Below are 14,449 nucleotides of genomic sequence, written 5' to 3'. Positions count from 1 at the left end.
AATTTAAAAGAAACGGGTTAAATAATAATAATAATAATTATAAATAAATAAATAAATAAATAAATAAATAAATAAATAAATAAAGAAAGAAAGAAAGAAAGAAAGAAAGAAAGAAAGAAAGAAAGAAAGAAACGGGTTGTGAGAATACGGATTATTTGGCTTTCTACACCGCTTGGCGGTGAAACCGGGCAAAATCTATTTCTTGAATGAAATTCACAGATGCACATGCGATGAAGCTTTTGTGTCCGAGCAAGACAACGGGCCTGGTGACACCCGAGTAACCGTACCCACAATCTCACACAAAAATAAGGCTTCTCAACCAACGTGTCCTTCCGTAGGGGAACGGATAAATAAACCGTGGCACAACCAGGCAGCGGAGCGTCATTTAGCAATTTTACAAAAATGAGTTAATGAGCCGCGAGAAGACATGCAGGAAACTGGAATGCAGGTTTCTAAGTGAAAAGAAGCCAATCTGAGAAAGGCTACCTACTGTAGGGTTCCAACTATCTGACATTCTGGAAAAGGCAAAACAGTGGAGACAAAAAACAGTCAGTAGTTGCCAGGGTTGCGGGAGAGGAGGAGGGATGAAGAGCTGGAGCAGAGGGTCGTGGGGCAGCGGAACTACTCTGCATGATCCTATAACGTGGACAGGTGTCCTTACACGTTGTGTCAAAACCCACGGAACGCCTACCCCCCTAGAGGGGACCCCAGTGTAAACTGTGGACTCTGGGTGACAACGTGGGGAGCAGGGTAGGGGATATACGGGAAATCTCTCACCTTTGCTGTGAACCTGAAACTGTTCTAAAACATAAGGTGTATTAAAAATATATGTCTTCTCTCGGGGCGCCCGGGCGGCTTTAGTCAGTCAGGCGTCTGCCTCTTGGTTTCAGCTCGGGTCATGATCTCAGGGTTGTGAGATCGAACCCCTTAAGCACGGAGCCTGCCTAAGATTCTCTCTTTCCCTCTCCCTCTGCCCCTCCCACCCCACTCTCCCTCTAAAAAATATTAAAAATGTGTGTGTAGGGCAGCCTGGGTGGCTCAGCAGTTTGGCGCCTGCCTTTGGCCCAGGGCGTGATCCTGGGGTCCTGGGATCGAGTCCTGCGTCAGGCTTCTCCCTCTACCTGTGTCTCTGCCTCTCTCTCTCTGTCTCTCATGAATGAATAAATAAAATCTTTAAAAAAAAAAAAAAAGTGTGTGTGTGTGTCTCCTAAATGAAACAGAGGCATTACACGCCCCTCATCATTCTTCTTGAATCTAAAAGACTCGGGATTTGTTTTAAAGTCCACCCATCAAGCAGGACGGGGATGTGAAGCTGCTTCTTCCTAACCCATCAATGGGAGAAACCACCTGTACCCCTTTGGTCTGAGTAGCAGCTAAGGCATCTTCAGCAAAACTCAGGTGCTTGTCCTTTCAAAAGGAGGCATCCCTAGCCACCGGCTGCGGGGCAACGTGGCTCTGATGGGCAACGTGGCTCTGATATGCCCCGTGCCCCGAGGGGGTCACCCTCCTGTCCCCCGTGCAGGGCACACTCAGGGAAGCGGTGCCGCACCTCCGAAGTATTTAAGCATTTAAGCAACACTCGCCTTCGAAAATACCAACTCTGGAGGAGACTGGAACGTTCCACGTGGGTTTCTAAGAGCTGATCCATTTCTGTGTCGCTCCCTTTGTCACTGGGACAAAACCCGATCCCCACCCCCTGTCCCATCTGGAAGAAGGATCTCGCTTCCTGTTAGTTCCACCTCAGAGCCTCCGTGTTTCCCCAACAATAAAACAAGCACAGAGAAAACGCCTCTTCTCCTCGGCTCACTTGTTCCGAGAAGCAGGCAGCCCCGGTCTGCTTGGGTCCCCTTCATAAATTAAGCCCCGTTTATCGCCCTGTCTCTAGGCTCCCCTGCGGAAATGGGACCCCCCCCCGCAAGAGTGGGTGGCGGCTGCAGGAGGGCCTCCGGGATGCGGGGGGGGGGGGGGGGGGGGTGGGGCGCGCAGAGGCCCAGGCACCTACCAGGTAAACAAGATCCCCATCTGTCGGGTGGGGGGGAAGAAGCGGCTCTCCACAAATCCCAGCTGGATGAAGTAGCTCATGAGCAGTTCAACCCCGGCCTCATCCCGGCTGGGCGTCCGGCAAGCCTGGGGAGAAGAAAGGAGCCCCCGAGGTGGGGGGAAGCAGGTGAGGACGCGGCACCTGGGCAGGTGTCACACACGCTGTGTCCGCGGAGCCTAGGAGGGGTGGAAGGGGCTGGGGTGGGCTGAGTCCCGGAATCTGCCCCAGACCTGCCAGGGAGCCTGTCTGTCCCTTGCTGTCATCTTCTTACGTGCCAGGTGGAAGGGATGGTTCCTAAAGCACCTCCCTATCACCTCCCACCACCCCCGATTCCCTAACAGGACGTTCTGAAGGCACCACCCTCCCCGCCGCACCCAACACCGCACCTGTCTCAGGTCCATCAGGTCTGCTATTTCGTCTTCATATAGATAGCTGTCCTCGCTGTAATGTTCCAGGATGAAATCCTGCAAGAAAAGGGAGATGAGATGCCATAAGCTGTCACTGCAAGCCATAAACAGATAAAACAGGATGTCTAATGTGCCCCCCTGCTTTAAAAACACATGTAGAATTCACAAAACCAGGAGATGACACACAACAGTGATTTTCTGGACGGTGGGATTTATTTTCTTAACTGTATGTATAGTTTATTTTATTTTTTTAAAGATTTTATTTACTTATTCATGATAGAGAGAGAGGGGCAAAGACATAAGCAGAGGGAGAAGCAGGCTCCACGCCGGGAGCCCAATGCAGGACTCGATCCCAGGACTCCAGGATCACACCCTGGACCAAAGGCAGGCACTGAACCGCTGAGCCACCCAGGGATCCCCCTGTATGTATATTTTAAAGATTTCCTTTTCTCGCTTCGGTAAAAAGGAAGGTTGAAGTTGTTTTTTTGTTTTAAAAGGTCTATGCGGGGGTGGGGGGGGTGCGCCTGGCTGGCTCAGTGGGTAGAGCACACAACTCATGATCTCGAGGTCGTGAGTTCAAACCCCACATGGGGCACGGAGCCTACTAAAAAAATAAATGCAATGCAATGTCTTTGCGGCACATGTAAGCGACTGTGCAAGTGACAATACACCGAACAATTCTGGCAAATGTCCCAGGCACCCGGGGGCTCCGATGTTCATGCTACGGGCTGCCTTCAATAGCTGGGCCCAGGGGCTTCCTGGCAAAGGAATCGCATGTCTAGGGCCTGTGAGGAGCCTACGAGCCTCAGGATCTGCGCTGGGGAGCGCTGTGAGAGCAGCTCTGGGCACTTCCACAAACGAAGCACCCGAGAGACCCCCTAACCGAGTCCATGGTCCAGCGTTTGAGGACCACCCCGCGAGCTGGGTCAGCCACAGGTGCACACCTGCTATATGCCAGGCACTGTTCATGTGCCTGGGCCCCCTCGGTGAGCAAAGCAAAGACATTTCCTCATGGAGCATCTATGCTCACAAGGGGACGCAGACAGTAAGTAACAGGCACAACAAACAAGTAAATTAGGGGGCGCCTGGGCGCTCAGTGGGTTAAGCATCCACCTTCAGCTGAGGTCATGACCTTGGGGTCCTGGGATCGAGCCCCACATCGGGCTCCCTGCTCTGCGGGGAGTCTGCTTCTCCCCCTCCCTCTGCCCCTCCACCCCAGCTTGTGCTCTCTCTTTCTCTCTCTCTCAAATAAATAAAACTTTCAAAACAAACAAATAAATAAATTATATCATATACTAGAAGACAGCAAGGATGATGGGGAAAACACAAAACTAAAAATAGTATAAGGGGCACCGAGATGGCTTCTTGCATAACATCTGCCGTAAGCGCCGGCTCTCCGTGGCTGCAGCAAAGTTGAGGACAGACATGTTCAACTAGGTTTTTTCAAGTGTCTGTGCGTATATTCTCATCACACGCTTTCTACACTAAAACCCCTCCTGCTTTTTTATGTTCCATGCACATACGCACACACACACTCACACGCCCTCGTCGTATAAAAATGAGGTTCTGTTGAATGAATATACAAATTGGCTGTGCTTTTCTTTTTGCACTGGCAGCATGGCAAACATTTTCATATGCCACAAAATAATCTATAACATGACTTTAAAAAAATTTTTTTAAGATTTATTTATTTTAGAGAGAGCAAGCGAGAGCACATACATGCAAGGAGGGAAAGGGGCAGAGGGAGAGGAAGAGAATCCAGCAGACTCCCTGCTGAGTAAGGAGCCTGACATGGGGCTCGATCCCAGGGCCTGAGGTGAAATCAAGAGTCAGATGTAGGGACGCCTGGGTGGCTCAGGGGTCGAGCGTCTGCCTTGGGCTCAGGGCATGATCCCGGGGTCCTGAGATCGAATCCTACATCGGGCTCCCTGCATGGAGCCTGCTTCTCCCTCTGCCTATGTCTCGGACTCTCTCTCTGTGTGTCTCTGCTGAATAAATAAAATCTTAAAAAAAAAAAATTATGTAAAAATGATCTGGAGGACAAAGTTCATCTAGGGCTTCTCTGATGACATCCCCGAAAGCAGTGTTAGGGGGCACCGCTCAAGGATGAGAGAGACTCCATCCTTTTCAGGACAGCATATTGCTCTGTCAACTTCTGCTGTGGACACTGGCAAAAATTTTCTCAAAATTAGGAGACAAATCATACTTAAAATAAGTTTAAAAAAAAAACTTTCACGTTAGCCTCACAAAAGTCCAAGAGATTTCTGGTAAATTCTAAATGCATTCCTAGGCTAGATCAAACATATTTAGTAGGATAAAAAGTATTTACCTGAAACCTACTGTAAACATCAAGGATAAGACAAGGATTATATAACATAATCCTCTTATAGGACATAATTCTAAGAATTCTCTAGTCAACAAATTAAGACAAATATTAGAAAGAAAGAAATAACAGATTTTTTTAGCAAAATAATGGCATATTCACAAAACCTAGAGTGTCAAGTGAAAAACTACTAAAATAAAAAAGAAAGAGAAACTACTAAAATAATAGGAATTCAGTGAAATGGCCACAAAGTTAATAGATATAAATCAATACTCTTCCCTTCTTAGATAACCCATAACCAGTTAGAAAAATATAACAAGGAAACAATAACTTCCCAATCCCAATATCTTAACAAAAGTACAATATTCACAGAGATAAAATTAAATTCATTAAGCAGCTAGGCATTAAACTTTACTGAAAGACCTAAGTTATTTCATTCTTTCACGTATTCATCAAGGCCTTTTTTTTTTTTTTAATTTCCAGTATCGTCAACCTATAGCATTACATTAATTTCAGGTGCACAATATAGTGATTCAACAATTCTATACGTTGTTCAGTGCTCATCATGATAAGTGTGCTCTTCATCACCTTCACCTGTCTCCTCCGTCCCCCCAACCACCTCCCCTCTGAGAACCAGCCCTTTTGTTCTCTATAGTGAAGAGTCTGTTTTTTTGCTGGTCTCTTTTCTCCTTTTTTTTTTTTTTTTAATTTTATTTATTTATTCATGAGAGACACAGAGAGAGAGAGACAGACTGAGACACAGGCAGAGGGAGAAGCAGACTCCATGCAGGGCGCCCGACGTGGGACTCGATCTCGGGATTCCAGGATCACACCCCGGGCCGAAGGCAGGCGCTAAACCACTGCGCCACCCAGGGATCCCCTCTTTTCTCTTTCTTTCTTTGTTTTGTTTCCTAAATTCCACATATGAGTGAAATCATATGGTATTTGTGTTTCTCTGACTTATTTCACTTAGCATAATTTTCTCCAAATCCACCCATGTGTTGCAAATGGCAAGCATTAAATCATTTTTTAAAATAAGACAAACATGGTCCCTGCCCCCATAAGACTCGCTATTTGTTGACATCAACAATTCGAAATATTATGCTCATAGATGAAAACGTGCCATATTACACAGCTACAATTTTGTCCTAAGTACGCTATGAATCTAACGAAATGTCAATCAAAACCCCAGGTACCATTTTGGGGAAACTTAACAAAATATGGAAGAAAAAATGTAGGAGAGAAAAAGCCAAGAACATGTGGAAAAGCATAGTAATAAAGGAGGCTTGCTCTAAGCGCTATTAAAAGACACAGGGAAAAAAATAAATAAATAAAAGACACAGGGATTAAACAGTGAGCAATGGATAGACAATGAAACCAGGCATGGATCAGAAACAGGCGGAAGTAGGTTCAAGAATCGGGTGTATAACAAAAGCCAGGGTTCCACAGAAGTGGGAAAGGCTGGAGCACCCAGCAGGTCCAGACAGGAAGAAGGTGGCACCCACAGATGGCATGCTCGATGCAAATTTAAGGAAAGGGCTAATACAGTGGGGTGGGCAGGGTTAAGGGAAACCACAGGGGTGGAACCTCCAGGGCCATTAGAACCCCAGAGCTAAAGGGTCAAGAAGGAGAAGGAGCTTCTCCAGGGAACCCTGGAGAGGGACACCCGGGTGGCTCAGTGATTGAGCGTCTGCCTTCAGCTCAGGTCGTGATCCTGGGGTCCTGGGATCAAGTCCTGCATTGGGCTCCCTAGTCAGCGGGGAGCCTGCTTCTCCCTCTGCCTGTGTCTCTGCCTCTCTCTCTCTCTCTCTCTCTCTGAGCTTCTCATGATAAATAAATAAAATCTTTAATCAAAAAAAAAAAAAAAAAAAGGGAAAGAAAGAAACCCTGGAGAGATGGTTACGTGACGTAGGCCCCCAAAGCCACCAGGACCTTCCCTCTAGGAATGCAAAAGGAAGCCAGCCGAGGAGCTTGGGGTATAAATGCCCGAACCTCCCCCACCTCCTAGCCCCTTAGTGCTCCTCCCCGTCAGCCACAGGCCATCGGAAGCCACAGAGCAGGAGCCTGTTGCGGCCTCCCTGGCACAGAGCAGGATGGAGGAGGGTAGATGGGCGTGGGGTGTCACAGGGAAGGGCCACCCTCCAGCACCACACATGGCTTCTCTACATATAGTCCAGGGGAAACTGGCTATCCATTTGGTGAAAATAAAAAGTCAGAGCCCTATACCTCGTTTTTTGCCCCCCCGACACATACTAATTCCAGATAAAGATGTGATACAAAACACATTTGAAACAAGACAACTGGGCAGCCCTGGTGGCTCAGTGGTTTAGCGCCGCCTTCAGCCCAGGGTGTGATCCTGGAGTCCTGGGATCGAGTCCCATGTCGGGCTCCCTGCGTGGAGCCTGCTTCTCCCTCTGCCTGTGTCTCTGCCTCTCTCTGTGTCTCATGAATAAATAAATAAAATCTAAAAAAAAAAAAAACAAAAAACAAGACAACTGGGAGAAACAATAGCACAATGTTGATGCCACCCTGGCGTGGAGGCGCCTTTCTGAAGATGTCACGGACGCACAACTGTAAAGAGAGGAGCTAGTGAGTTCAACAACATACAATCTCAGTGGCGAAAATACATATATTACGCTTCTTAAACCAGTTACTGCTTGTATGACAAAACTTAAAGAAAGAATGTACCGAGAAGTTTTTGTAACACATATAACCAAGGGTTAATATCCTTCATATGTAAGAGCACTCTAAGAAATAAGAGCAAAACTATGGAAAATCAAAGGGCAGAAACAGTCATTCTGAAAGGGAAGAGCAGGAAAGGGCAAAGAAACACGCCCGAGAATGTATTCAACACTAGCACCGACCAGAGAAATGCCAAGTGTAGCAAGTCATGATTTTGCCTAATTTCACAAAAATCAAAAAGCTACCGAAAAAAAGTCAAAATGGTCACTGAGAGCCAGCATGACAACGTAAGGTGTAGGATGAGAAGCGTAGCGGGTAGGACTGTAAGACGGGCCCACCTCCAGGGGTAAGTAGGTCACGTCCTGTCTCCCACCTACCAAATCCGTTTCTAGAAATTACCCAAAGAGAACACTTGGGTGGTGTGTGCAGATGCTCAGTGTTGGGCTGCTGACAACACCAAGCACTTGGGAGCTGCCAAAAGAACGAGATTAACAACCACCCTGTTCAGCACCTACCACGGGCAGACACCACGCTAAGCCCTCACGGAGGGAAGGGGGTGAGTCACACGCCCTCGTGAGTCAGGCCCTGATTAGAGGAAGAGCCCCAGTGTCCGAAGATTAAGTGCTGAGCAGGTTGCCGAGCTCAGTGGGGAGGGGTGCTGGTGCTGGGAGGGATCTTGCTGGGTCTTGGTATTTTTCCGAATGTTTTGCAACTCTGTTCTTAATCAAAATAAAATACATTAAGCTGTTATTTAAAAACCAAAAAAACAAAAACCATAACCCAAATTCCCTGGAAAGGGAATTTATTTTTGGTGGTGCCTTTTTTAAGATTTTATTTGTTTATTTGAGAGAAAGAGAGAGAAAGAGAATACACATGAACAGAGGGGAGGGGCAGAGGGAGAGGGAGAAGCAGGCCCCCTGCTGAGTGGGGAGCCCAAGGTGACTCAGACCCATGCCTTGATGAAGGCAGGCACTTGACCGACTGAGCCACCCAGGTGCCCCTTGGTGGTACCTTTGAATGAGGCCATTTGAAAGCCCATTTATTTAAAAATAGAACAAAATTGGGCACCTGGGTGGCTCAGTTGGTTAAGTATCTGCCTTCAGCTCAGGTCATGATCCCAGAGTCTGAGGATCCAACCCTGCATCGGGCTCCCTGCTCAGAGGGGAGTCTGCTTCTCCCTCTGCCCCTCACCCGGATTGTGCTTTCTCTCTCTCAAATAGATAAATAAAATCTTTAAAAATAAATAAAATAGAATAAATAAAATAAAATAAATAAAATATAAAATAAAATAAATAAAATAAAATAAAATAAAATAAAATAAAATAAAATAAAATAAAATAAAATAAAATAAAATAAAATAAATAAAATAATAGGGGCACCCAGGTGGCTCAGCAGTTGAGCGTCTGCCTTCGGCTCAGGTTGTGATCCGGGGGTCCTGGGATCCAGCTCCCGCATCAGGCTCCCTGGCTCGGTGGGGAGTCTGCTTCTCCCCCTCCCTCTGCACCCCCCACTGCCGCTTGTGCGCTCTCTCTTTCCTCCCCCTCTCTCAAACAAATAAAAATCTTTAAAAACTAAATAAGTAAAAATAAAAATAGAACAAAATCTCAGCGTGAAGCTTTGCTGACCATGAAATGCCACAGAGGTGCCAGACAAGCCGTACATTGAAGTGTCCTCATGAAACAGGCCAAACCACTCGTGAAGCACCTGACTATGTGACTCTCCGACAGCCACGTGGGAAGGAGAAAACACAATGTCCCCAGATGTTCTCATTTTCGTATGACTGACATTTGAAGAGTCTCTTTTGGGCTAAAATGACATGGTTGGAAGCCTCAGCTGAATAGCACTTGGCCATGCCTGCAACATGTGATTTTTTTCTTTCCCTCCACTGAGTTTAATGTGGAATTCAGCACGTGACACACTTGGATCCTTACAGATGTCCACGAAATCTCCAAGTTGCTCCAAGTCACCCTCGCACACGCCTGCACTCTTGCAGCCCGGGCACCAACCAACCAATGGAATCGTATAGAAACCACGCTACAGAAGCACCTAAAGACATTTCCACAGACACCAGGATTGTCTTGAGACTCACAGGCACGTGGCAAATGTCACATCTCTAAGTTCGGGCAGCCTGGAAACAGCTGGCAGAAAGCGGCAGCTCCTGGTGTTTTCCACCCAGAAAAACAAATCTGAGAGACTATCAACGTCCCTAGTCAAACTCCAAAATAAACCCTAAATCGACAGGGACCAGGACCTAGACGTAAACAAGGCGGCAGTCAGGAAGTCCCCGCGTGAAAGAGCTTAGGTCAACAGACTTGCAGTCTCTGCTCAGAACAAAGGGCAAGTGCAGAAGCTTTCAACGCACTGATTGCTTTTATTTATTATTTTTAAGATTTTACTCATTTAGGGGATCCCTGGGTGGCTCAGCAGTTAGGCGTCTGCCTTTGGCTCGGGGCGTGATCCTGGGGTCCTGGGATTGAGTCCCATATCGGGCTCCCTACAAGGAGCCTGCTTCTCCCTCTGCCTGTGTCTCTGCCTCTCTCTCTCTCTCTCTCTCTGTGTGTGTGCCTGTCATGAATAAATAAGTAAAATCTTAAAAAAAAAAAAAAAAAGACTTTACTCATTTATTTGAGAGAGAAAGCAAAAGACAGAGCATGAGCAGAGGGAGAGGGAGAAGCAGACTCATATTATCAGGGAGGCACAGATGGATAAATCCGTGATTAAGTAACTACAGCGAAATGGTTGAATCTAGGTCCTAAGTATATAAGGATTCACTGCAAAATTCTCTCAGGTTCTAAGTTTAGAAATTTTCATAATAAAATGTTGGGGGTGGGGGGAGCCGGGAAATGAGCGATTCTCCCATAAACATGGCTTAAATTGGTTACTGCATTTAAGAACAGAAAATAGGGTACAATTTTAAAGTCCCAAAGCTCGCCCTCCATGGATAGCCCGTGGCTTGGCCTCCTTGGGGGGACACAGGGCAGGCCCAGGTTTCTAACTTGCCTTCCCGGGCCCTGAGCCTCGGAGGGACCAGAGACGGCACAGGGGCGCAGGAGGGCAGCACTGGGTCCAGGGGTGCCCTGCAGAGATCAGATGACACTCGGCCCACTGGGCGAGGGATACACAAGTCCTGGTTTGTCCTTTTAAACAGTGAGTCCAGTGTCCACTGCTTTGAGACTTACCTTGAGAACGACTGAGAAGTCAACGTCCTTGGTTTCCTTCAGGCCAAGCGGAATCAAGGGGACCGTAAACGCCTCCCTGGAAGGAACACAGTATATGAACATCCCGCTCTGGGCTCAGTGGCCCAGCTCAGGGGACCCCCCACCACCTCCCCCACCACCCAGCACAGAGATGCCTCTGGTCACATGCCTGCCTCTGTTCTAAACCCCATCCCAGCACCCTGGGACTCCTGGACCACACAGCCTACCGCATGAGGCCTACCACCTTGGCCTAGGTCCCGACCTCAACCGTTCTTTCAGGGACTGTGCTGAGGACCTCCCACGTGGCAAGTGTGCCTGCTGTGCACGTGGCTCCCGGACCTGGGCACACCAGCCGGCCAGGGGGACCCCCTTCATCAGCTCCCAACCCCAACCTCCTCCCTCCTCCATTCCTCACCAGGGCAGGGCCCCCTCCCCAAACCTGGCCCTCGGGGGCCTCCTCCAATGGGACATCTCCCCCTAGGGGACCCATTACCTGCACGGGGAAGACCTTGAGAGCAGGGACCCCGTATGACAACTCAATGCACCCAGCTCCAGCCCAGGGTCACACCATGGCCAGCGACTTGTCCCCTATGTGGCTCCCTACCAACTGACCACTCAGTTACCCCCCAGGTCACCCTGGAAGTATGCCCTGAGCCTCTGTTCCTAGGGACAGGGGCAGGGCCAACAGGAAGGAAGGGGGACTCGGGCTGTGTTTTGCAAACAGAGACTTAGCTCCCTGACCTGTAACAGAAGACCTCCCGGGGCCGCTCAGCCCTCAGGGGAGAAGGCCAGGCATGCCGGGCAGGGTAGTGGACAATGCAGCTGTAAGCTGACACTGCCTCTGTAGCCTCTGTGGCTAAACTCTGTGTGTGTTTAGCACAGCACACGGGCTGTGCTAAAAGCAGGCGAGATCCAACGGTGGGGGTGCGTGGCTTCCAAGCCCGCAGGGAAAGCTGGAACCTGGAAGTGGGGACAGGGTGGGCCGTGCCTCTCTCTGGGCCCCAGCACCCTCCTGCCCTCACCCCACCGGGGCTGGAGGCAAGGACTGCTGTCCCTGTGACTCCCCAGTCCCAACCTTGCGCTACCCTAACTTTCTCCACGACCTTGTAGCCCCCTCGCGTGTTCTCAGCTGCCCGGCCGACCCTCTCCTCTGGGCCTGCCTCACAGGAATGTTTAAAGATCAACGGTGCTAAGAAAGAAAGAACCTGCTCCGAAAGCAGGATGGGGGCGGATGCAGACCCAAGGTGTCATTATGACCCTGCCCAGCTGTGTCCCCTCCTCCCGAGGGCACGGGGAACCGGGTGGCCACCGGGGAGCCACACTGTAATCACGCGGGGGCCTTCCACGCCGTCCCCGCGGTGGCCACCCTGCACTCCGGCCCAGCGAGGGGGAGCATGACACAACACCCTGCACGTATGCGCAATGTTTGGCCCCGCCTCCCTCACTCAAGGAACTTCAACCTTTGGGCAAAACCCTGGAATCCAATACCACAGTGCAGGTGGGGAGAAGCCTCCCACCTGTTGTTCTGATTAGGTGTGTGCATCCCCCGCCCCCAAACGGGCGGCTCACAGGTGAGCGTGCCTGGGCACAGGGACGGCCCAGGGGCAAGAGCAGAGGCTTCACATGCTGGCTCTGAAAACACCCAATGGCGTGCAGAGGATTGGGGGTAATCAGGAAAAGCACATTCCAGGGGCACCTGGGTGGCTCAGCGGTTGGGCATCTGCCTTGGGCCCAGGGCATGACCCCAGGGTCCCAGGATCAAGTCCCACATCGGGTCCCCTGCATGGAGCCCGCTTCTCCCTCTGCCTGTGTCTCTGCCTCTCTGTGGGTCTCTCATGAATAAATAAATAAAATCTTAAAAGAAAAAAAAAAAAAGAAAAGAAAAAACATACTCCAAAGGTGACTCGGGGTTCCCACCTGTCAACCTTTTGTTAATCCACAGACCTATTTACTGAATTTCCCAGCTACCTTTTGAGAAGCCTCATTTCCCCACGCAGGGTTGGGAAAAGAAGTTATTTCTCCTTAAAGATGGACCTCTCTTTCAAAGGTAGTGCACCTTGGGGAAACTTTCTGAGCTTTCTTTTCTTTTTCCTCTTTTTAAAATTTTATTTAAATTCAATTTGCCAACCTATAGTATAACACCCAGTGTTTCTGATCTCTTCTGAAGGGCCCATCTCAATAGTGCACCTCCCAGCAACACTCCCTAGGGGGAGGCCTCTGAATTGCGGCATTTGTTTCTCAAAGATGTATTGGGGTACGCTTCGGAAGTGTGTCCTCAGGGAACTCATGTGGGTCCCCTGATCTTTGACATAAATGATCCCTGTCAAGCTGTTTCTGCGTTTTTGTGTCCCATCAATAGAATGACCCAGGCAGGCCTTGTGCACGGTGAGGAGGAGGGCGGGGGGAAGAAGGGAAGGCAGTGTGGGCCCCCACCGGGCAGGCTGGCTCTCAGGGCTAACCACAGACGTGCGTCCAGGGCATCATTACGGCAGAGCCACATGACAGTGCCATCTCTTCATCTGCTCCCAGCTGCACAGCACCCCCATCAAGCTACGTCCCCAAGCATCCTAGGACAACTGGAGGCGCAAACCTCAAACCGATCAATCCCTCTCTTCCCAAAGTGGGGTCGGCCACACCCTCAGGCCTGGGCACCGTCCCTGAAACTGCAATTTCCGAGGCTCAGAAGGTTAACTGGAAGAGAGAGTAACTGGCGCCACTTACTCCGTGCTCTGATAGACTCCCACTGAGATGTTCAGCCCTTCCAGCTCTTCCTTGAGCATCTGCAGGTCAGAGTTCACGAAGCTCAGCTCCAGGCGCACCTGCTCCCGTACCTTGTGGTTCGTAGCTACTCTGTTAGAAGAGGAGGGGAGGGAAAGTACCTTCAGCCACGCTGCCCAGCTGCCGGGGAGCAGACCTCCCAGCCCCCATAAGGAAGTTCTGAGGGTTCACTTGCAGATGTGAGTGCCAGATGTGACCAGGTGAGACGTCTCAGAGGCGCTCAGCACCTGGCCCATCTTGAGCCACGTCTGCCAGTAAACGGACCTGGGACAGAGTTGATTAACTGCGCTGCCAGACATAAATCTTAAAAGACATCCCTGCAAAGAATTAGCTTTGAGAAAAGAGAACAGCTCCCAGCCACCCAAAAAAAGCCATAAATTATCCCTTTGAAAGGAAATGGATAAGAAAACAGAGGGGTAGGCAACGCTCCCCAGCTCATTTTCTGACCCAAACCAGAGGAAGGCATCACAAAGAAGCAAAACAACAGATCGATATCCTTCATGAATATACATGAAAAAAAAAAATCCTCGACAAAATATTAGCAAACCTAACATGGCAATATTTCACAAGGATTATATATTACAACCAAGTGGGACTTATCCCAGGATTGCAAGGTTGGTTTAAAATCTAAAAAAGCAATTATTGTGTCTCTGTGTCTCTCATGAATAAATAAGTAAAAAAAAAAAAAAAATTAAAAATAAAATAAAATAAAATAAAATAAAATAAAATAAAAAGATTTTATTTATTTATTCATGAGAAACACAGAGAGAAAGAGAGACAGAGGCAGGCAGAGACACAGGCAGAGGGAGAAGCAGGTTCCATGCAGGGAGCCTGATGTGGGACTCGACCCCGGGTCTCCAGGATCCTGCCCTGGGCTGAAGGCGGCCCTAAACCGCTGAGCCACCCGGCCTGCCCCAGTGACATCCACTTTTGCTATTTCTAATCACTACTGAACTGGAGCTTCAAACCAGTGACAATAGGTAAATAAAGAAATTAAAGGCATGTGGATTGGAAAGGAAGA

At 49.0% G+C, this 14,449-nt stretch overlaps 1 protein-coding gene across 1 annotated transcript in view; it reads right to left on the bottom strand.

Moving 5' to 3' along the window:
- The window catches only part of RHPN2 (rhophilin Rho GTPase binding protein 2), a 57,907-nt gene that overhangs the window by 16,848 nt on the left and 26,610 nt on the right, over nucleotides 1–14,449 (bottom strand). Inside the window, 4 exon segments of the mRNA NM_001003008.1 lie at nucleotides 2,003–2,127; nucleotides 2,428–2,505; nucleotides 10,633–10,708; nucleotides 13,372–13,500. Of these exon segments, the coding sequence (NP_001003008.1) occupies nucleotides 2,003–2,127; nucleotides 2,428–2,505; nucleotides 10,633–10,708; nucleotides 13,372–13,500 (408 nt within the window).

Source organism: Canis lupus, chromosome 1, assembly GCF_011100685.1.
Source record: "Canis lupus familiaris isolate Mischka breed German Shepherd chromosome 1, alternate assembly UU_Cfam_GSD_1.0, whole genome shotgun sequence".
NCBI classification, from domain to species: domain Eukaryota; kingdom Metazoa; phylum Chordata; class Mammalia; order Carnivora; family Canidae; genus Canis; species Canis lupus.
The sequence above is the reverse complement of the archived record's forward strand: the minus strand, read 5'-3'. Positions and strand labels throughout refer to the sequence as shown.